The sequence below is a fragment of the Grampus griseus genome, assembly GCF_964374135.1.
Source record: "Grampus griseus genome assembly, chromosome: X".
Taxonomy (NCBI): Eukaryota; Metazoa; Chordata; class Mammalia; order Artiodactyla; family Delphinidae; genus Grampus; species Grampus griseus.
Window position 1 is genome coordinate 10,798,319 of NC_138999.1, and position 23,890 is coordinate 10,822,208.

Consider the following 23,890-nt stretch of genomic DNA (forward strand, 5'->3'; position numbering starts at 1 on the left):
CCGCCCCGCCCCACCAAACTATAATCCTCCATTCAGAAAACAAAATAGGAATCCACCATTAAGAAACGAGTGTGTATTATATATTCCCTTTGTTTTTTTCTCTAGGGGACATGCTTTGTTATTTTAAATCATGTGTACTCATTGTTTTGTGACTTGCCCTTTTCTCTCAATCTGTCTGGGTATATGTCCATTATATAGTAGATCTACCTCATTTATCTGCTGCATGGATGTCTAACAGTTTATTCAAACCGTTCTCTGCTGATAGCTAGCTAGCAGTAGTATATTAAAGTTTCCCACACCTTGCTCACCAATGGATGTTAGGAGTACTTTTTTTATCATTTGAATAGATGATAGAGTCACACGGTTGAACATTATAAGGCACAAGGGACAAATATCTACCCTTGCCACCGAGTTCCTGCACGTGGAGGCAGCCGTGTGTCAGTTTCTTGGGTATCCGTCTAGATTTTTAGTATCTAAGGGAAGCATATTGTGTTAGTTCACTACTGCTGCCATAACATGCATACCCGGTGGTTTAAACAATAGGGATTTCTTTTCTCACAGTTGTGGAGGCTAGAGGTCCAAGATCAAGGTGTTGATAGGTTTAGTTTTTCCTGAGTCCTCTCTCCATGGCTCGCAGGGGATCTTTCTCACACACACACACACACACACACACACACACAGACACACACACAGACACACACACAGACACACACACACACACACACACACAGACACACAGACACACACACACACACACACACACACACACACACACACACACACAGACACACACACACACCCGTCTCTCTGTGTCCAGATTTCCTCCTCTTATAAGAACACCAGTGAGACTGGATTAAGGGACCACCCTAATGGGCTCAATTGAACTCACATTAACTCCTTAAACTCCTTAAAGGGCCTGTCTCCAAATACAGTTACGTTCTGAGGGACTGGGGGCTAGGTCTGTTGATTATGAATTTTGGGTGGGGGGGGACACAATTCAGCTCATTACACGTCTGTGTGTGTGTGTGTAGGTATTTACAAAATGTATAATTTTGATACTTGTGTAGATTTAACTAGTACCTTAGTGGTTTTTCTAAACTTTGAAGCATCTTTTCAATAACCTCTTTTTCAGCTAAATATTCAGGGATTAGATTAGTTGGCATTCCAGAGGTCTAGAGCTGGGCAGCGAAAAAGGATCAAAGGACCGAATCCTCGTGTGTGTAGACAGGCTGACGGAAGGGAGAGTAATGGAGCTTCACAGCGTGACTTAAAGGGACCCAGTGAACAGAGGCTGACCAAACCCAGTACTGAAATGGGACGAGAGGAGGAGGAACAGGACCTGACTGACTAGCTTCCTCCTTCACAGCAACGACAACTCGTTCACCTGACGGAGGAGCTCTTCAGACAGCAGCAGAAGGTAGCTGAAAATCTGAATCTTTTAAGAAAGTAACACGGGCTTTGCCTGGCTGGTGTTACTTACACAAAGATGAGAACTAGGGAAAAAGTGAGAGCTGGGGAGCAAAGCAGGCGACTGCGGTGGCGGCAAGAGGGGCGGAGCAGCTGCGGAGCAGGCAGGAGGGAAGGACTGCGGAGCGCGCTGTCCCGTTCAGGGCCGGGCCCCAGTGTTAGAGGCCGGCGACTGCCGCCGTGATGACAGGTGCTTTCGTGCTGTCTGCGCATGTAAAGCCTTGGAGACAGAGTTCAGGGTTAAGAAAAAGGCAAACTACTGAACTTGGGAGGATGGACAGATGTACACTTGCCAGTCGATGTAGCAATTACAATGTGCCGCGTGGAAGATGGAAAAGTGCACATTCCTCAGTGAATTACTGCTTTTGTGACCTTCTTCCCCCTTGGGGAAAACTCCCTAGTTGAAGTTAAAACATCCTAGATGGTCCTCATGTTAAAACCTGGCGTTTTACATTTCTATAAAACCTTGTGTAAGCTTTCACTTCAATAGCATGACCCTGGGATGCCAGTTCCATCCACAGTGCCAGCGGCTTGTGGGGCAAGGAAGCGTTAGGTAGAAAAGAGGATCTTTGTAGTCAGTGGATTCTGAGAAGTTACCACCGTGGACTGTCAACCAGGAAGTGCTGTCGTGACCATAAAGTGAAAGGACACGGGTGTAGCAGGGTGGAGGAGAGACCAAAGGTCTCTACATACATGGAGAACGTGGGCACCACCAAAGCATCCTAGGCAATGGAAGAGGACCAAACCCGATTTGTGCATTCTATTTGGATCACTTCGGGAGTGCTAACGTAGATTACAGGTTTAATACTGACTTGCGTGTGCTCAGTGGAGCCTGATGCCCTGGGTGCTACTGATGTCCCCCAGTTGGTCTTGTGTTCCAGAGCTTTAAGTGACGGTCACCTACTACCAGATCTGAGTTTTGCCGGCTCTTTTGCCGTTTTTTTGTTTTGTTTTGTTTTGTTTTTTGCGGTACGCGGGCCTCCCACTGTTGGGGCCTCTCCCGTTGAGGAGCACAGGCTCCGGACGCGCAGGCCCAGTGGCCATGGCTCACGGGCCCAGCCGCTCTGCGGCATGTGGGATCTTCCCGGACCGGGGCACGAACCCATGTCCCCTGCATCGGCAGGCGGACTCTCAACCACTGCGCCACCAGGGAAGCCCTTCTTTTGCTTTTTTAATGGTCAGCGCCTGGTTTTCCCCTTGTACCAGCCCTGGTTCCATCCTTTGGGCTGTCCTATCCGTGTGCACACAGGCTTTCCCAGCACGGCCCTCCTTTGAGGTCCTACCCACTCCTACGCTCATCACTGAATCTGCCTTCATGCTCCTTCAGAGGCAGTCATACGTGAAATCTGACACTTAACTACACTGATCTACTCCCATGGGGCCTGTGTTATTCGTTCCCATCTCACCATCACAAGCCTGGTGCCAAGGCTGTTTGCAGGGCACTGCTGTTGTGTGGCTGAGCTGGGATCCAAACCATCTCCATGCTACAGCCTCCTGAAGCACCACGCCACTACTCCTCACTGGAGCATTGCCACCCTCTGCACTACATGCTCATTGAGGGCAGAGCAAACTGTATACAGTAAGTACATGTGTGGGTCTCTCCAATTAGCATGGCGGACATCACTCCTGGATTTCTAGCTGAGTATCTCTTATTCTGCTCCGGCACCTAAGTTTGAGGCGATTTGAATCCTGTAAAATGAGTTGCAATATATGTTAATATGCAGACTTTCATTAGGGGAAACAGGACTAAAATGGTAGTAGTAGTGGTGGGGTGAGTAGCACTTAAAAAATTCAATATTGGGACTCCCCTGGCGGTCCAGTGGTTAGGGCTCGGCGTTTTCACTGCCCGGGCCCGTGTTTGATCCCTGGTCAGGGAACTAAGATCCTGCAAGCCGCGCGGGGTGGCCAAAAAAAAAAGAATAAAAAAAATCGATATTAAACTTTCATAATCTTGGACAAACATCTTTATTTAGGAAATCAAATAAATATGGTAAAAAATTATGCTAGCAACTTCACGCAAAGATACAGGACCAAACTTAGAATTACTTGCTCAGGTTATTCAGAATGGAACAAAATTCTTCAGGTGCTCACTATTAGCACAGAAAATAACGCGGTTATATTACTTGCTTTTCAATGGACATTTACTGGTTTACTGTAAGATCCCACGCTCTTACAGTACAAAAGAGAGGCCACTCCTGCCCCCTCCGGTATACAGCCTAAGTGGCCAAGATGGCCAAGAGCGCAAGTGTTAATGTGATGCAAGCTTTTCTTTGTTTACAATTCTAAAACTGCCTTACAGCTGTTTACTAGTACAGCTATCAACGGGTTCACTTAATCTTTAGTTTACTGTCTGAGGGAAAGGAAACATAAGAACATAACCTGTCACTTTGGTCCTAGCCTCCCACTTGACAAACATGGATCCAGGATTCTAGGATTACAGCAGGATCACTGTTCCCAGTCTCCGACAGGGGCAGACCTGTGGCACTTGGCACTGCAAAGCTGTCTGCTCTGGCTTCTTGGCTTCTTAGTGTACATATACTACTTCTGTGTATACTACCTATACCTTTTCATAACATCTCTAGATGTATAGATGAACCCATGTATGTGCTATCAACTTCATTCCCTACTGCAGAAGCTTTTGGGTTTAAATCTGCCTCTACCAAATCTTGACCATGACATTCGGTTCAGGATTGTTACAACAAGATCAAGCTATCTGAATAAGGAAAGTCAAAAGCTTATTCTCAATTTTTAAAATAAAAATACTTCAAGCTTACTGATAAAGAGCTCTTCATAAATAACACTGTTCACAAGCAAATAACAATCTGTTGATAATCATAAGAAACTGAATATGCTATTTTTAAATATAAAAGCAATTTCATTAGGTTTAGATAAATTGAGACTACAACTAAAATTTTTCCATGCTGTTTAATCAAGTTACTTACAATGTACACATTCCTGAGTACACCCCATTGTAGTGACACTGTTTACTTCTGAATTTTTTGCATTCAGCTTAAAAGGTGTTTCTTCCCAAGAAACTGAACTTTTCTGTCAAATGCGCTTGATCGAATAGGAGAATTGGGTTCATAAAATGGATTCATTGCAAACTAGAAGAGAAGAAAGTATTAAGGTGAGCTTGTCAAAGTAAAAAGGCTGACATCATTAAGTCTCTAAAAGGAAAATCTTTTAAAGTTTTAAATTAAGTCATTAAAGACATTCAAAGCAAAAGTCTGAAGACCACATTTTTAAGTTTTAATGAAGATGTTCCACTGTTAAATATTAACAGCCCCTTAAGGAAATTTCTGTCTTGGTGTTTAAGGGAAGTACCTGTGGCAAAACCCATGGTGGCACGTATGGTAAGTGCTGCCTGTGTGAGCAAAACCAACTCCTGGGATCCACCGTGTGTGTGAAATACAACTAGATTCAACGTTCATTATCAAGATGTGGATTCATCCGGTAGGCCCTTTGGCTATATGAAACACACTAAAAATCTGATATGCTCAGAGTGGAGGAAAAGTTATACCACACTGCTTTTAAAAGTTACTCTTGTGCGGTAGTTTTTAAGAATCAGGTTTTTAATACTCTCCTTTAACACAAGGTAAGCGATCAGTTTCTCAGATAATGTAATGAGTATATCATAATATGTGTGAGGGAAAATTAGTACTGGATGGAATCACAAATGAGGAAAGGAGTTACCAACTTTTACACCTTAATCACTTGATGTTGTCCATCTTGATAAGATGGCTAAATATTCTTATTTGCTACTTCTGACTAGGAATATTGATTGTTAACTGTGCTGATATGCAAAAAATCTTGTCCAAATAGAGAATGTTTAAATTATTAAGAATATACTGTCAGCACTGCAGTTTAACCACTCATATCTTATTAACTATTTCATTTTTTCCAAATGAGTATCAAGAAACGCGTGTGGCCCCTTTCTCCTTGAGTGACTTTGATAATACATGAATCACTTCCTGTTTATGATCTACATTCATTGCACTGTAACTTACTTGTTAAGTAGATGGAAAACATTTTACATTAAAATTATGAAGCAACTTCCCTTATACAGACTGCTTCTGTCTCTCGCTTTAGGGTTCCCTCATAAAATCAACTATATGCACCAAAAGGGGGAGAATGAAACCGATTTAAAAATAACTAAGTTGTTGTCCTGCATACGTGTTAAGCTGGTGGTAAAGACCTGCCTGGTGAGGGAGCTGTCGGAATGGTCCTGCTGGAGGAGAGCTCTGCTGAGAGGAGAGCTGTGCGGTCTAAGGGGGCTGCCTCAACAGGCCAGTGTCCTGCCAAAGTTGGAATCTCTTTTATAACCAGAGTTTACAAGGTACAGAACATACCATACCTTTATATATAAATCATAGACATCAGTAAAGAAGTTCTTTATCCCGTCTTCTTGCCTGATGTCATGCAGCATAATAAATCTCATATGTGAAATAATTAAGGTATAATCTTTAGAAATGAAAACTGAAAAGCGATCAGTCACAATATTCTTCAAATGAGTCACATGCAGTGTATTTTGCGATGGAAAAGGTGAATCCGTAAACTGGGTTCAAAGTTAGGTTAGTTTTATCTTGAAGAGAACATAATCTTTTTAAGTTAGAAAATAACTACAAAATAAAATCACCATTGATATGGTTCAGATAAACCTTAACTTTATATATGAAACTTGGTTTTAAAATTATCTATTAAACAAAAGGTGTTTTTTCCCCCTAAAAAAATAAAAGCCCCGTAAGTGGCAATGTTTACCTAATATTTTGCAGTCCACAGACTCAGAACCTGGCATCTAGGTCCCATGTTGGTCTAGTCTGTTACCCCAACCCTGTGTTAGAGCTCTTTATTAAACAGGTAAGGATATGACCCGCAGTGACGAATGCTGAAACAAACCACTCATTGAACTTGTCCACCGTCTTCAAGTACATGTTGTTTGACAGCCACATGTTCTCATCTACGAGGTCGAGAGCCGCGTGAGCTATGAACTGGTTCAGATGGCGGTGATCGTCCTAGGTGGCAGCGAGCAGCACCAGATTAACATTTCCTTACAGCGCCAAGACAGCCAGACTTCACTCTGCAAACGCTAGACACAGCTCTCTGGGGTGCGGGGGGAAGCTTTCTGCTTTTACTTCGATTATTGTCATGAGACAGAGGTCTTCAGTGCTTTCACATTATTTTCTATTTTCTAATCTGGTATCGAAAACTCAATAAATAGAAACAGCCAATTAGTAATTGAAATGTGTCCAAGAAACTATATTTTTAAAATTTTGCAAGAAGGAAGTTACCAAGTTCTGTAACCATTTAAGCATGTGAAAAAAGGATATACTACATTAAAAGAAAAAAGTAGATCCTGCTTTTTTGTTTGTTTTTCTCCCCCTCCCCATTCCTCCCCTCCCCTCAGCTCAGATCCTGCTTTCAAGAAGCTCGCATCTTTTTAGAGGAGGAAGACAGGAAAAAAACAAGGTAGGCTGGGGCTAAACAGGTGGTGAGTACAGGCCTCGGGTGGGGCTGGGGGTAGGAGACGGGGCTTCGTGTGCGGTGACACCCGGTGAGCAGTGGAGACAGCCTGGCACAGGCCGTCTTGAGGTACAGGGAGCTCACATGGCAGGGCACCCGGGAATGGCAGGCAGCCAGGCTCAGCCCCAGCTGCGTACAGTCCCTTGTGCCGACAGCGCCAGGTGGTCCTGTCAAAGCCGCGGGTGTTCTTTTCATGGACTGTAAAGGCCTAACTGAAGAAGGAGGGGCTGTCCCAGCAAAATGTGCAGAAGGAATTCATAACCTGGAATGCAGTCTCACTCCTGTGGAATTCTTACTTTCAAAATGCATTTTTCAAAGAACACCTCTGTTACAGGTTGAATTTGTGCCCCCTCCCCCAATCCCTATGTTGCAGTCCTAACCCTCGGTACCTTAGAATGTGGCCGTATTTGGAAAGAGGGTCATTGCAGATGTAATTAGTAACCATGAGGTCATGCTACGGTTGAATGGGTCCCTAATACAATGACTGATGTATTTATAAAAGGGGGGGATCTGGAGACAGTCGCACACCCAGGGAGATTGGCATGTGAGGACTGCAGTTCTCCTGCCACAAGCCGAGAACTGCCGGAAGCTGGGAGAAAGGCCTGGAACAGACCTTCCCTAGCGCCTCTGGACGGGCATGGCCCTGCTGACAGCTTGATCTCAGACTCAGGCCTCCCCAACTGAGACAAGACGTTTCTGTTCTAAGGCACACCGTTTCTGGTACTCTGTGACACCGGCCCTGGGAAACGAACATAAATAACTTCCTTGCTGAGGAGGCTGTTCCCGTGACTGGGCGGCCATGTTGCCCTGGAATCCCTCGCGTAGGTAAAGCATGTTTATACTTCACTCACGGCACCGTGACGAAGCTAATTTAATCCTCAGGGAAATGGATGTGTTTTGTCTGGCTCACAGTAGTGTCTTCCTTTACACTGATGATCAATCTTGAGACATTAGAAGAAAACTGTAGAAATGGTTTACGAAGGTAAGCGGTAGCAGGAGAAAGATCAAGTCACGTGACGCTAGTTTTACACGCACTGTTTTGCCTACCGCGAGGCCGCTGGAGTGAGAGAAACTGCCAGTAGCCGTATACCTAGGCTGCAGGGATGCCTCACATCCAAGTTTTAACGAGCAATGTGCTCATGTGAATGTGGGAAAATAATGTAGCAACACCTGCTAGGATAATACCTTGGATTTCTATCATACTTAGTGGCAAGATCTGAATAGTTGAAAAGTGTCTTGCACTGGACATTACACGTCACAACTAATTTCAAACATCAGTTCCTGTCTTAAGGGACTTTCAAGCCTATTTTTGGAGGTTGGGAGAAACATAGCATAACCTGTCGGCAATTTATTTGGAATGTGCACTTGTACAGGGAGATGGAAGGCACCAGCTATGCTCATCCCAAGACTCTATGGCTCTGTTTACTCTCAGTGGCAACATGTTCCTGAAGCTTGTTTTTCGGGAACCACTCTTGACAGCAAGAAGGTTGGGTGGCGTCACGGGAGAGGAGAGCACGAGGGCACCACGCGGCCAGTGGGTGCCACGTGGGGGTCGCCGAAAAAGGCCGCCGTCTCAGGGGCAGTAGAAGGACGTGTAAGTCGGGGTCTCTTTTAACCCTCCTGGGGTAGTGGATCTAGCACGTATGTCCTGCTGAAAAAGGTGATTCACGGGGACAGAAGGGACTTCCCTGGCATTTCAGGGCAGCACCACCTGCTCCTGCAGAGCCACTGCAGGTGAGCTATGTTTCTATGTGCTCAAGGAGCCACCTTCACAGGAGGTGAAAGAGGGAACTGATGACCAGGGAGAGGAGACCCAGGGCATCTGCTAGTGCGTGCTATGTGTGTGCTGAATTAGAGCACGAACAAACAATTCAGAGGATGCTCCTGGCTGGCTTCTATCAACCTGTGGGACTGCAGAGCAAGCCTCATTTGTGCTGGGTTTGTAGTTACCTCATCTGTCCAGATCTCTTGCAGTTCTAAAATCACATCACACCATTATCGTTACAACAACAGAACAATTGTTATGGAATTTGTTAAGGTTCCATACGCACTTTGGATTCTGCTTTTCCAGCTGGCAAAAACTCCATTTCAAAAACTGGATTATCATGGTGACCAACAATGACAAAGTAGAAGCTTCCAGACATTGTCTTCAATATATAGCTCCTAGTTAAATGAAAATAACACATATTTTTAGTACTCAATACTGAAAACCAAAAACCAGGAACTGGTTTTTGCCGAACTCCATTTTTTTTTTTTAACTTAAACCTGAATTGCAGAGGAGGTGGCCCCTAAGCTCGGCATGCTTTCCAGTATGCCACCGTAGATACATGGCTTTTGGATGATACAAATTCTTTATCTGTGATATGTCCTGGAGAATCCACTACTACATTTTCATAGGGAAACTGGAAGACCTCTAATATGAAATCATAAGAACAACATTCTCATGATCTGAAAGTGTGGAACATTTAGGGTAAGCTGGCTTAAACTTGGACTAGATCAGTCAGCATTGGCACTAACACCTGGGTGCTGATGAGGAAATAACTGACTTGCCTTAGAAATTTTCAGGAAGGATGCTTCCAAAGAAGCTAAGAACCACTCTAGCGCGTGTCCTTTACAGAAAGGAGAGCTCCTAGAGCGGTCAGCTACAGACTGTGTGGTACTTGTATTCCTACCTGAAGGGTCTATGCTATGAATGTAACTCTGCACATAAAAGAGCCTGTTATATGCCTCTTCAAACACCATTTATGAGAGAGGAAGAAACAGTTTTGTACTCTAGAAGAGATGGAAGAAGTCATAATCCAAAAGGAAGACATTCTGAGTCATTAAGAGGTCTTGGAACGAGGATTAATAGGTTTGCTACAGGAATAAAACAGAGAAAGGGGGGGTGGGGGAGAAATCAGTGATTCTGGGGCATTTAGCACAATCGAAATCTGGATGGATGGACGGACAGATGGGCGGATGCATTTATGTATGCATTTTTCATACAAGATCTTTGGAATCAGACCAAGCTAGGTTCACGTCTAGCTCTAGCGACATGAGCGCAGGCACGTGGAGACGTGGGGCCTAGGAAGGCCCCCTCATGGGGCGGGGATCTGCTTCACTGGGAGCGTACAGTAAGGTGTGTCTGAACCCAGGGCCCATCGAGCCTCACTGGGACTTCCATGCGACGACATCCGAAGACTTCGGAAATGTATTTCCTGATGAGTACAACATTTTGTAGAGGAAATCACGGCACGGCTGGCCCCTTTCACTCTGGAATTGGAAGCCCGTGACTGGAAGAAAAGGAAGATAGGAGACCTGTGGCATGATGAAGTGAGTCAGATTTAAAAGGTTATTTGGGGCAGCGGTTGGCACACTACGGCCTGCAGGCCCTATCTGGCCTGGTCCGTCCTCTTACTACCGCCTAAGGCTGCTCTTGCCCTACAATGGCAGCATGGGGTGGTCGCCACAGAAACCATCTGGCCCTTTACAGAAAGAGGGGAAAGATGAGAAAAAGACCCAAACAGTAAAACTGGACAACAAAGACGGGCAGGAATGATACAAAAACTCTGCAAAACTAGGAGAATTGGCAGTAATTCTCAAGCACAAGTGAGGGGAAGAGGGATGGGAGCCTGAAATTTTAACCAAGTAAACAATGACATCATTCATTCTTGCCGGAATAGGTTTCATAGCTGGAGTTTGCCAAGGGAAGGGCTTACTTTCTTCAGCACAAACATTTAAGCAGCAGCAGGGGAAAAAAAATACTGTAAGGAAGATGCTTCTCCCCCTGCACACATTTAGAAGCAGCAAGAGACAATGTATGTATAAGGAAGATTACCCTCCTCCCCGCCTTCCCCCAAACCCACTCAACCCTATACGGAGACCTGGGTCTGGGAGACAAGCACATCCTAAGAACAGCGTGAGGATAAACAGAAAGGCAACTGCAGGAAATACCGCATAAACGGTCGATCACAAACTGCTCAGCTACGCAGAACCAGAGCTGCCAATCGTGTGATTTCACACACAGCTGAAGAAGGTATGCAGCTCTCGATTCCATTCTGACAAGGAAAAGCTGAAAGGTGTAGTGGAAGAAAAGGAAGCCGCAGGAGAACATAACCGTTTTGTCTCAGGAAGGGAATGTCCACAGTCATTTAATACTTGGGGCTTCTCTGCCTAGGTAGTGAGCAGAGGTGAGACACACTCTAGAATTCCGTGCTGTCTGATAAGGGAACTTTCCGCGAGGATGGAGATGATCTACACCTGCTCAATTTTTCCATCACCTAAAATAGGGGCCCTTCAAGTGTCTCCAAGGGCTTGAGGTTATGGAGGCAGTCACACAGAGCTTGGCAATGGATTAAACTGGGGAGCTGCGGGACGAATCTAGCATGTTTCCAAAATGTCTGGCTGAGGTGATCAAGCAGAATATCAAGATGATGAACCTATTCACTGAGAACAGAAATAAGAAAGAGAGGAAAGAGGGATGGAAATGAACAGGTCAGTTTTGAACGTGTGGTGGTAGCCAGAATAGCTCCCCCGAGCCCCACCAAGATGTCCACATCCTAATCTCGGAAACCTGTGAATGTTAACGTATTCAATACATGGCAAAGGGCATTAAGGCTGCAGATGGAACTAAGGCTGCTCATCAGCTGATCTTCAGATAGGGCGAGAATCCTGGGCTACTCAGGTGGGCCCAATGTAATTACACGGGCCTTTAAAAGTGGAAGAGGGCAGGCCCAGAGCATAGTCAGGGGGAAGCGTGGCTGTGGAAGGATCGCCACGGAGCTACAACATTGCTCGCTTTGAAGATGGAGGAGGGCGTCATGCGCCGAGGAATGCGAGCAGCCTCTAGAAGCTGGAAAGGACAAAGAAACAGATTCTTTTTTTTTTTTTTGCGGTACGCGGGCCTCTCACTGTTGTGGCGTCTCCCGTTGCGGAGCACAGGCTCTGGATGCGCAGGCTCAGCGGCCATGGCTCACGGGCCCAGCCACCCCGTGGCATGTGGGATCCTCCCGGACCGGGGCTCGAACCTGTATCCCCCGCATCGGCAGGCAGACTCTCAACCACTGCGCCACCAGGGAAGCCCAAGAAACAGATTCTTCCCGAGAGCCTCCAGAGGGGATTTCAGCCCAGTGAGACCCATGTTGGACGTGTATGCTACAGAACTGTAAGATGGTAAATTTGTGTCGTTTTAAGCCAGTAAATCTGTGGTAATGTGTTATGGGCACAGTAGGAAACTAACACGTCAAAGTGAAAAAACCTGCAGGTATAAGAAAAAAGGAAATACTCCCGTAAGTGTCAGCAATAAAGGTAGAAGGTGCATTCTATAGAGACTGGGGACAAAATGAGTTTATTTTCCATGGGACGCGGGTTTCAGAGCCCTATGGCAAGCGGGGGGGAGGGCGGGCCATGGTGCATCGAGGAGAAGCCCCTGGGAGCAGTAGGGGGATGAGAGTATGGAAGAGAACAGCGGCTGGGGCTGGGTTTTTCCAGCAAGTATCCCCTACAGCTAACACAGCCTTTCCGCCCCCCTTGCCGAAAGGACCTGTGAGGAGGGGGCCGTCGCTTGGGCAGAGTGTGTGTGGGGCGCGAGGGACGGTGCTGGAATATAGGAGAGGGAATGCAGGAAAGAGAGGCGTTGTGGGGATTAACTCTCCTCAACAAGGACGAGAACCTTCTGAAAGTTCCAGTGCTGAGGCCCTCGGGGCCTGACTGATGAATGCTGTGTCTGGGTTGATGAACAGCACGTTTGTGAGAAGTTGCCATAGTTGTTAAAGTACCAATGAAGAAATCCTCCTTTATAAGGGCAGGACTTGTTGGCTGAAGGGAGGGGAGCCAGGACTCCCATTTGTGGTGAAAACAGCTGTCTGTGGTGGCTAGAGTGTCTTGAGCTGCTTTTGAGAGAGGTAACTAAAGAAATGCACAAGGAGCTCTGGATTTCCCTGAAAAGACCGTGTACAGGATGTAAGAAGGAGGGCACTAACTAGTAATGAACATAAAAATGGGACCAGAAACCTGTGAGGCTAGCATCAGAAGGGCAAAAGCCCAAAACAAGCTGAAATGTGTGGAAGGCTTTCAGGCTACCACAAGGAAAAGCAAGGGAGAAAGGTCAATTAGTTGAGGCACCTGGTACATAAATAACATGGGACACAGGTGTGCTGAACTTGGGTTTTCTCAAAGAATGATTTCACATGGCAAGTGTGGAAGCAGTTAGGTTAGGCAGGCTGTGAACCCCAAGACATATGTTAAAGAAACAGTTGGGTTGACAGCTGACGGTGTAACTACTGGTCAGTGACGTTTGAGAAATCACAGGAACAGAAAAGAGCCAGTAACTGTCATTCCAACTCTGAGAAACAGAGGCTTGCCTCCTGGTCTGAGTACTTCCGAAGAGATTAAAACACCAACAGAAATAGGTATTAAATGCCTGTCGTCAGTCAGACACCATGCTGGGGGCTTTTATGACAAACTAAGTCATTTAATGTGAATCCCTAGACAAAAAGAGTGGGTTACGACTCACTCACTTGTTCTAGGAGAACAAGTTATGTCAGACCTACACTCGCTGTTGAGGAAGGGAAATACGGAGACGGTGAGTCACTTTCTGAAGTCCTGTAGTTATCTACCTAAGAGACCTGTAGCCTGGATGACAGCCTGTGGTACCCCCAGAGCCACAGCAGTGCCGGGGCCCGGGAAGTGCTCGTTCTCTGCTGAAGGAGGGACGGTGCAGGGCTGACTGGAATGTCAAAGTGCTCCACATCAGTCGACAGCATGGGGTCTCTAGGGAGCCTTTGAGGTTGACCTTAACCTAGTCCAGCCCAAGGTTTGCATCAGTAACTGAGATGAAGCCAATTTACCACACCCAAAGATAACAAGTTAAGGGCACCTAATTTATTAGAAGGCTAAAGTTAGGATTCCAAAGATCTCCACGGCTAGGAGAAATAGGTGACGTGAACAGGATGGAATCTAAAAGGATTTGAAATAAAGTCCTGTACTTGGGCTTAAATCAACCGCACGACAATAGGATGCGGGAAACCTAGTATAAGAGCAGCTAGCTCATCTATGAGAACCGGTTTTCATTTATTGCCAGCTAAATCGCAGGTGGCAATCTGATACAGTGGCCGAAAAAGCGAATGCAATTCTAGGCTGCATTAAGAGAAGATGATATCCTCATCACTAATAATACTATCTCTGCGGGACATGCTCAGTTCTGGGAATCACATTTTAAAATCATTAACTCTGAACTGTGTGTGCTGGGAGGAGGGAGACATCTAGGCTAGGGAATGCTCTGGAAACAAGACAAAAGCTACTGAAGGAACTGAGGATGTTTAAACCGGGGGCGGGGGGGAGACGTTTTTTGCGGGGACAGTGGGCTATGGTGCAGTCTTTAAATACGATGCTGTCTAATGGGAAGGGATTTGACTAGGGATGGCAAATGGGTTTTTTCCCATGAGCCCATTCTAATCAACTAGCAGTGAAGGCCAGGAACTGGTGCTGAGAAAGATTCTGAGACTAACGGTGGTCCGGGGGAAAGACTGCTGTGATCAGTTACCCGCATCTGCTACGGGTTTGGGAGAGGGCAGTGCCTATGGGAGCGCCAAGTATTTGCTAGCTCTGAACTAGACAGACTAACTCCAAACTGTTACAGAGGCCAAGCCTAGGGCTGCTCCTTTGAGGTTACATGGAAAGACATTTGGGTCAATATAATTGAGAACTTTGTAATAATTAAAGAACTATCAGACTGCCTTGTGAAGTGACACACCACCCCCCCACCCCGATCACTAGAAGTGTGATAAGGGGAAGCTGGAAGACCACTAGTAGTGCCAGAGTGGGAGGATGAACCCAATGAACTTAGAAGGCCCCTCCGAGACAACTCATGGATGCCAGTTCCAAAACCACCCATTTTTACAGCAAACCTCTTTACAGCCTCTATAGGGAAACTTCTGGAAAACTTCCCTATGCTCCCAACAGCAGTGGCTTCACTAGTTCCACAGACCTGGAGCTGGAAGACTAACCTAGTGTGGCACAAGACATGTCCACTGCAATAAGCAGGATGAATACCGTTGATCTCTAATAGGGTTATTTTTCCTATTAATATTAAAAGCAATTCCTCTACCTCACCATAAGTGAGGTTATGCTGGCTTTTGGACATTTAATCTAAATCTATTCAATTTGGGCACCAAAGGTTGGGGGTAAGAGGGTCTTCGGGCACAGATGTTTCTATTTAACAGTACTTGCAACATATTAACATTGTCTTAGAACATTTTTCATCATCTCACTATTTGCTCAAAAGCCTTAATGTTTCTCATCTACAGGGATCAAGTACCAGTATCAAAAATGTATCCCATGTTGCTCTGTAGAGCTTTTCTCAGCCTCATTGCTCTACCTTGGCTACAGTGGACTGGTATACTTTTTTTCTCCCCAACTGATCGTGTCCACTCCAGATTTATTTCTCTCTCCATGCCTGGAATACTCTCCCTGATTCCATGTGTAAACCTCACCCGTCTTTCAAAGCCCACCCAAATTCCTCCTTCTCCAAGTATTTCCGAACACCAACCTACACGCTCTCTACCTCTTATGGAAGCCCTGTCACTCTTGATGCCTCTTAAATTCTCTAAGTCTTTCACCGCCAGGGGTGAAAATTCATTGTACTCATCAGTGCTGTTCACAAAACCATCACTGGCCCAATTTTGTCCTCATGGGGCTTAGATACCTTATACCCACAGCATGGGACTCTGGAGCCAGGCCAGATGCCTCACTGCTCTTGAAAGGGTCCTGATTTTTTTTATTAACTTTTCAGAGATGTGCCCACTCATGTCCATCTCCAACCACTTTTTCTAAAATCTTTACCCAGTCTACAATGCATCTTAGCTCTTAGTCAATTCTCTGGCTGTAATGTTTTCATTATTGCTTCTCGAGAGCCTGGTTCCTTTCCTTTCTAATTAGATTTAAGTATATGGGGGACCCGGCTCACCTATCTTCACAGCACGTACAACGATGGGTACTCAAAGTTTACCTCACTGGTTTTCAACCACGGGTAATTTTGCCTCCCAGAGTACACATGGCAGTGTCCGGAGACATTCACGGTTCTCCGAACCGGGGGCAGGGGAGTGCAGGTGCTACTGGCATCTATTGGGTAGAAACCAGGGATGCTTGCTCAACATCCTGCAGTACACAGGACAGCCCCACAACGGAGCATTTTCCGGCTCCAAACGGCAATAATGCCGCGGTCAAAAACCCGGGGTGAGCTGAATGACCCAGTGAAAGGTACAAGAAGCAAAGCCCCCGAGCAGGTGGACGTTTGCAGGTTGAATCGCGCTGTGGACTGGCCCGGTGGGTTGTGAAGAGCTCAGCCGGCCCCGGGGCAGAGGGGAGAGACAGGGCCAACACTCGCATCCCGTGGGGCCGCGGACATGCCCCAGAGTCCCGGAGCGCCAGCCCCCCACTCGCTCCATTCCCTACCTGCGGCGAGACGCCGGGAACGGAAACGCCCAGTCAGTTCCCGCGGCCGAGACCCGCGTTCCGCAGCTTCCGTAGGGACTCCTCAAGCAGCCCTCGCGAGACTCTGCCGTTGCGCTCTCGCGATAGTGGGCAGAGCTTCCAGTCGCAGCGCGGCGGCGCAGCTCCGGGCTTGCGCTGTAATGCTCCAGAGTAGGGCGGCTGGGCTCGGAGGACCTCGGGGAGGGGTGGACTCAGGTCAGAGCGGTTCGAACTCCGGCTAGTGCCGCGCCTTCTCTGGCCTTCTGTCTCCTGTCTCAGCCTTCCAGGCGCCAGTGAGAGTTCCGCGTGGGCCACAACCACGCCCACCTGTCAGAACCGCGGAGAAAGGAAGTGCGTGTCTCTGCCTGAGTTCTTAGTTCGGAGTTCTGCTTGTTCCTCCCGTTTTTCTGGAACAGCGGCAGGGCTCTCCGGCCAGGGATTCCCTTAGGCCTAGGCTTGCACCCCGGTCTCGGGGTCCAACTCCGGGCACAGTGGGGAGGGCTCGGGAGGAAGCTGACACCTGATATCTCAGGTAGATACATCTGCCCCCTCCTCGGGGCGGGCGGAAGTGAATCCTTTGTTTCCGTTAAACCGCCTTTGGCTTCCTTGGAGGCCACCGATCCGTCTTCAGAAATTCACGTCCCTCTGCCCGCCAGCTAACCCGTAACCGTTTTATCTTCTAGTCCACCATGCTCCCCAAATCTGACGTGTTGACTCAAGATGAACTGCGCAAAAAGCTGTACCAGACGTTTAAGGATCGGGGTATACTGGACTCACTGAAGGTATCACTTTTAGGCATATCTCTTACATAAATTTTACAAGGGTAACCTGTAACAGGTAGTCCACATGTAAAGACATCCATGTCTTGGGTTTTAAAAATAGCATGATACACAGATTGTATTGGTGAATTACACTGCTCTGTTCCTGTGTAACTGTTAAATCGTAAAACAAACACATTTTAGTAAGGTTAGTAAGTGGTTTTGTAATACTCATATTTGAACAGAGGATATTGTCACCATATAGAAAACATTAAGGGACTGCTTACTGTAGGAAAGTTGGGGGAATGAGGAATTTCTTCTTTAAAAAATATTGAAATGTATAAATACTTGAGCAGCAAATATTTCTTAGTACACTTTCATGTATGAATTAACAGCAAGGAGTAGGATTAGCTGAAATGTGTTTTCATTACTGTATACATTTCAAAAGACCATTTTACACTTAAAATGGGAAAATTAAGGACTTTTTTTCTTGTCTCCTCCATTGTTTTTGTAACTTAAAAATACTTCAGACTCATCCGAAAAATACTTCAGACTCATCTGAAATATAGAAAAGCATACAAGAGAAGTCATCTCTAATACAAGTACTAATTGGCATAATGTTGTGTGTATTTGTGTATCCTCTTTAGTATTATATGGTGAGCATTTTCCTGTGTCCTTAAATGTGTCTTGAAATCCTCATTTTCATTGGCACCAGGCTCATCTTTGGATCTTTGGACATATGGGTAATTTATGCAGCATTCCCCTGTTATTGAACATTTAGGTTATACCCAGGTTTACACATTCCTTCAATTGCATCTCTCACTTTTTGCCTAGGATAGATGAAGTGGTATTAATGAATCAAAGGGCGTGAACATTTGTAAGGTTCTTGGTGTACACGTCTTGTTTTAGAAAGGTTGTAATACAACTGACCCTTGAACAACACGGGTTTGAACTGCTCAGGTCCACTTATTTGTGGACTTTTTTCAATAAATACCTAGTATAATACTACACTGTCTGTGGTTGGTTGAATCTGCTGATGCAAAACTGGCGATATGGAGGGAGCTCCTAACCCCCGGTGGTTCGAGGGTCAACTTCAGTTTATATTCCACCAGCAGTTTGAGAATGCACGTCTCTCTCCAGTAGTATGATCATGACGTGTTTTAAACCAATCTAAGACTGAGAAACTCTATTTTAACATCCTTTCTTTTATCAGTGAGGTTGCATATATTTTCTGGCCATTTGTATGCTTTCCATGGATTGGTGCTTCATGTTCCCCTTGTCCGTTTTTTCCCCCTAGGGTGCTAGTGTTTTCTTATTGATACGAGTCCTTTTAATGGAAACTTAATCTTTTTTTCTATTTTTGTGACAATACTATCTGTCTTCAATTTTAATTTGGCTCTAAAAATACTGAAGTTACATTTTTATGTGGTCAGGTCTATTGTTTACTTTTTTTGTGCTGATTATTCTCAGTCATTTTCCACTGGCAATGAATATTCACTTTAAGTTTTTAAAAAGGCTGCTTTTTTTTTTTTAACAGTTAATTCCTTAACCCACCTGAAATTAATTGTACATCACGCATTAGTCCACTTTCTTAGGCGGAATGGTTCTTGCCTCTGGGCATGGTGTTTGTTCTCTTACTGTCCTTTGGGTTTGGTTTGGTAGGGTTTTACTTCATGTCTATAGTCCAGTTGATAATGACCTATCATTATCCATTTGGAGCTATTCTTGTTAGGCTTTGGTATCAGGATTATTGCTAGCCTTGTTCATTTTACAGCTGCAGCCTATCCTAAGGAGAAATACTGTTTCTTGTTTGCAGCTGGCCATTCCGTTTGTTATTCTAGCGTGATCAATGGCAGGGGGGATTTTGGCAGGGGAGATTTTTACTTTCTCAGTCTGAACTAATTTACTTTGTCAGTTTAATGACCTGAGTGAGTTCTAATTTTTACAGTTGAAGTTTTGAGTGGCCTAATTCACTTTCTCTTTGGGTGTTTGGAAAGAATTTGTATTTATGATTAAGTACAGAGTCATATGGGTATCTGGTAAATGAAGTTTATGAAAAATCTTCTTTTTCCTTATTTTGAGTCTACTCTGTCAATTGCTGAGAGATGTGCTGAGGGTTCTGGGTCCCTAAGTCTTGTCTCTCCTACTTCCCCTTCCCCCACAATAATTGGCCTTCTTTCTTTCTTTCTCTTTTTCTTTTATTTTTGAGCAGAGAAAGGTTTATTGCAGGGCCAAGCAAGGAAAACAGGTGGCTCATGCTCAAACCCGAACTCCCCTATGGTTTTTTGGGGAGAGGTTTTCATAGGCACAATTTGGGGTGAGGGCTCTGTCCTTATTTCTGTCTTAGGGACGTTGCAAGCTTTAATTCTGAATAGATTTCCCTCTTGGCACTGGCTGCTGGAAAGCCCCCGGCCAGTTTTTGGATTCCTTCCAGCAAGTGCTAGATGGCATGCTTTTTGGGCGTGTCAAGATGGAAATTCATCTGTAATGTCATTCCACTGTTTGCTACTCTTCCTTTTACCCTGCTTAAATCCCTCATTTAGTTCTTAGCCATTTCAATACTTGTTTGCAAGACACCCTAAATCCTTTTGTTAATTAAGATGAATCTAAGTATATTTCTTCATTACTATGTTACAAATTTAATTAAACCACTAAAGTTTACTGGTGGAGGAGGCTTTAGTTTTCTCTTTTCAGTTACTTAACTGTATCAGATGAGGCGAAGCATATATATTCTGTTTAGTGTAAATGTGTTTTTTTACTATAGGATTTTATTTTATTTTTATTTTTGAATTTTTGAATCTTAGTTTTTTATACAGCAGGTTCTTATTAGTCATCTGTTTTATCCATATTAGTGTATCCATGTCAATCCCAATCTCCCAGTTCATCCCACCACCACCCCACCCCCTGGCCACTTTCCCACCTTGGTGTCCATATGTTTTTTCTCTACATCTGTGTCTATTTCTGCCCTGCAAACCAGTTCATCTGTATCATTTTTCTAGGTTCCACATATATGCGTTAATATACGATATTTGTTTTTCTCTTTCTGACTTGCTTCACTCTGTATGACAGTCTCTAGATACATCCACGTCTCTACAGATGACCCAGTTTCGTTCCTTTTTATGACTGAGTAATATTCCATTGTATATATGTGCCACATCTTCTTTATCCTTTCATCTGTTGATGGGCATTTAGGTTGCTTCCATGACCTGGCTATTGTAAATAGTGCTGCAGTGAACATTGGGGTGCATGTGTCTTTTTTGAATTATGGTTTTCTCTGGGTATATGCCCAGTACTATAGGATTTTAGATACACATATAAGTTCTGTTCTGTACTGCTAATATAGAACTATATATAGAACTAATATATTTTCTTTAGCTAAAGGATAGAAGAAAGAGATGTAACGAGAACTTCATTTGTTTCTTGTTTGTATTCTATTAATAACAATTCCTTAGATGTTATTTACTGCTGAACCCCATGAATCTAGGCAGTGTACTCTTAAGCTCCGCCCAATTGTATGTTTCAGATTATGTGCAAAATAAATTAGAACAAATATCCAGCAGTCTGATTAGGGGATTTTTTTTTAAAACCAAAATGAATAATAACAGTGGTATTATAACTTTGAGAAAATTAGCCACCTTGAGCCTAAATTCCTCATTTATAAAATAGGGGAAAATTATTATATTTCATAACATATAGAATTGTAAGTAGTCCACGTGAAAGTGAATCTTAATAAGCCTTTTTTGGGTTTACTGATTTTTCTCTTGTGTATACTATTTCCCTTTTGGGAACCTAATTTTATTTTGATCAATATACTTGAATATATTTAACCCAGTATTATTTTCGTATCCTCCAACAATTTGCAGAGAGGTGAGGAAGTAGCAGAGTTTTCTCCTGTATTTGGTACCCCAGTGAAAAGTTGCTGAACTGGGCTCGTAGGGAAGTGAAGTTAGTCTCACCATGTTCCGGCTCACCACCAGCTCACTAGGAAGCTGGTGAAAGCAAGCTACTCTTTCTAGAACCCACTGGGCTGCTTGTCTCACAGGGTAAGACAGAGTGTCCAGGGGAAGGTTCCTAACTTGTGGCCATGGATTTAGAACCATTCTGGAAACTAAAGGAAGGATTCTAATTCATGTGACAAGTCTGTGTCCCGCCAGTGGAAAAAATCCTGCTGAAAATTTTTTTCCCCTCTTGTTTCATTTTGTATTTGATCTAGACGCAACTCCGAAACCAGCTAATTCACGAACTGATGCACCCTGTACTGAGTGGCGAAGTGCAGTCCCTGTCCATCTCAGTGGAAGGGAGCTCCCTCTTAATAGGAGCTTCCAACTCTCTAGTGGCAGATCACTTACAGAGATGTGGCTATGAATGTTCACTTTCTGTCTTCTTTCCCGAAAGTGGTTTGGCAAAAGAAAAGGTAACATCTTTGCTTTTCTCTGAATTTTCTGTTAACAGCTTCTCCCTCAGATAATAGCTAAGTGCTCCTTGGCTAGCTGGGTCCCTTTCTTGTTTATCTTTGAAATTACATCATGTGTTTGTTATAATGTGACCAAGGAGTATGAAATCTGACATTGTTACCAATTCCTTGGTATCTTAATTTGTCTTTATAAAATTGTAATGTTTTGGAGCTAGAAGTGATCTGACACTCCATGTAGTCTGAGGACACAAAACTGCCATTTGTGTTGAATGTCTGTTGTGAGGCTGGCACTGCTGGTCACTCTGCAGGTGGTACATGTATTACAGATGAGGATCCAGAGTCTGGAGAGGTGGGGTGATTTGCTCAAGGTCACATGATTTGGAAGTGGCAATGCAGGGCAGTAAATCTAGATCTACAGTGTGCCGTCTTCAGTATGCTACAGTCTCTTCAGATATTTGTCGTCTTTGTGATGACATAAGAGAAGTGAGGGATAAGTAACTTTTGAACACCTGTGGAGTGCTTAAATATTAGAACACCTTTTACCACTTTCCTAATTATTGTAACTATCTTTCCACCAACCACTGAACATACTAGTCACACTTGGTTATTTTAAAGGCAGATACAGCAAACTTTCCCTATTTTTTTTAATAGACGTAATTTTTTAGAGCAGTTTCGGTTCACAGCGAAAATGTGCAGAAAGGGAGATTGCCCATCTGCTCCCTAATCCCACATGGGCAGGCCTCCCCTGCTCTCAACATTTTTTTTTTTTTTTGCGGTACACAGGCCTCTCACTGTTGTGGCCTCTCCCGTTGCAGAGCACAGGCTCTGGACGCGCAGGCTCAGCGGCCGTGGCTCACGGGCCCAGCCGCTCAGTGGCATGTGGGATCTTCCCAGACTGGGGCACGAACCCGTGTCCCCTGCATCGGCAGGCAGACTCTCAACCACTGCGCCACCAGGGAAGCCCAACATTTTTTACTCTACATTTTTACGTTCAGTGAACCTACATTGGCACATCATTATCACCTGAAGTCCATAGTTTACATTAGGGTTGAGTCTTGGGGTTGTGCCTATGTTTTTACTCTTTATCTTGGCCATAATTGTCCAGAAGTGTGGTATTCAGCTGTTTTAAGAGAACAGCAGTGTTATTATTGGAAAAACTTAAAATTTAAATATGCTGTATTTATTCATTAACAATCAGATTTTACCAGCATTAGGAATTCTTTGTTGATCCTTCTAACTTTCTAATTACATTTCACAATTTTGCTTCTAGAATGAATAATGTGTCAATTATATTGTTATAGCAGTGATTATCTAGTTCCCACACTTAAAGGTTTCTATACGCTAAAATACTGTGCAGAATATTCTTTAATGGAAAACTAATTGTAGATGGTATCAGTGTTCTCAGAGTAGACACAGCATGTATTTCTATAGTGTGTATTGTTTACTAAGAATACTCAAACTCTTTGACCACATGTATATGTAAAATAGTTTTAAACATTTTGTAGTTGTAAAGATAGTACAAACTTAGTTTATTTACATTTTGAAGCAATAGTAATTTAAAAATGTCATTGCAATTGAAAGACCCTGGAATGCACTCATATATTCATTGGTGCCTCAGATGTTTGAGTGTTTCTTATCTGTAAGACATTAACCATTTCTGTTTTTTCTGTTAGGCACATCATTTTTGCTGTGAATTATTTGGAGGTTAATTACGTGATCAAAAGAAAAATTTTATCCTTTTGACTTCAGCGTTTATTGTAACTTAATATAAGAAAGCTTACGTGTTACATTATTAGCATAGTTATAATCTTATTTAGTCTGAACCATGATTTTTAGTCTTAAATTGGGATGTTTCTGAATATATCACTTACACATTGATGTTAAAATCTGTGTACTTTTTTTTTTAAGGTATTTACTATGCAGGATCTATTACAACTCATTAAAATCAACCCTGAATCCAGTCTCTATAAATCACTGGTAGGATTGTTTCGTTTTTATAACCTGCTTTGGTTTGTTAATAATACCTGAATAGTTGAATAAAGGTAAAATATTTTCTTTTAACAGATTTCAGGATTTGATAAAGAAAACCATAAAGGTAGGAGCCTTCATCTTTGTAGAGAATAGGAACATTTTTGTTATGTATTGTTTTGTATAAAAGTATGAAACTAATAATTTTCAGGTGGAAGAATAGGGAATTTGAATTGAATCATTTGACTTTTTTCCTTGCTGACAATACCTTTTTAAATAGAACAATTCATCTGTTTTACAAATGTGGATCCTT

The 23,890-nt window shown here is 44.0% G+C and overlaps 2 protein-coding genes across 4 annotated transcripts in view; one reads left to right on the forward strand and one right to left on the reverse strand.

Moving 5' to 3' along the window:
- Positions 1-3,435: 3,435 nt before the first annotated feature.
- On the reverse strand, positions 3,436-16,513 carry TRAPPC2 (trafficking protein particle complex subunit 2). Its single transcript, XM_082681331.1, has 5 exons — positions 16,420-16,513; positions 9,039-9,150; positions 6,331-6,479; positions 5,822-5,903; positions 3,436-4,571 (listed from the first exon to the last, which is right to left on the reverse strand). The coding sequence occupies exons 2-5, from the start codon at positions 9,129-9,131 to the stop codon at positions 4,473-4,475; spliced, it is 423 nt and encodes a 140-aa protein (XP_082537457.1). The 5' UTR covers positions 9,132-9,150; positions 16,420-16,513; the 3' UTR covers positions 3,436-4,472.
- A 117-nt stretch (positions 16,514-16,630) lies between these two features.
- Positions 16,631-23,890, forward strand: part of OFD1 (OFD1 centriole and centriolar satellite protein) — a 63,613-nt gene continuing 56,353 nt past the window's right edge. For 2 of the 3 annotated variants that reach the window (XM_082681948.1, XM_082681950.1), the window contains exons 1-5: positions 16,631-16,788; positions 17,121-17,219; positions 21,409-21,609; positions 23,518-23,586; positions 23,674-23,704. In XM_082681948.1, coding sequence (XP_082538074.1) covers positions 17,127-17,219; positions 21,409-21,609; positions 23,518-23,586; positions 23,674-23,704 — 394 coding nt within the window. In that variant the 5' untranslated portion in view covers positions 16,631-16,788; positions 17,121-17,126. Of the gene's footprint in view, positions 16,789-17,104; positions 17,220-21,408; positions 21,610-23,517; positions 23,587-23,673; positions 23,705-23,890 lie in introns of those variants that run through there. The other variant, XM_082681949.1, reaches the window with a different exon arrangement.

What these genes read in the sequence shown, in the direction of transcription:
- TRAPPC2 (XM_082681331.1), bottom strand. Translation starts at nt 9,131, where the DNA reads ATGTCTGGAAGCTTCTACTTTGTCATTGTTGGTCACCATGATAATCCA. An exon ending in TTCGTCACTGCGGGTCATAT is followed by an intron (nt 5,904 to 6,330) that starts CCTTACCTGTTT and finishes TATTTCACATAT; the next exon opens with GAGATTTATTATGCTGCATG. An exon ending in TCTATGATTTATATATAAAG is followed by an intron (nt 4,572 to 5,821) that starts GTATGGTATGTT and finishes CTTCTCTTCTAG; the next exon opens with TTTGCAATGAATCCATTTTA.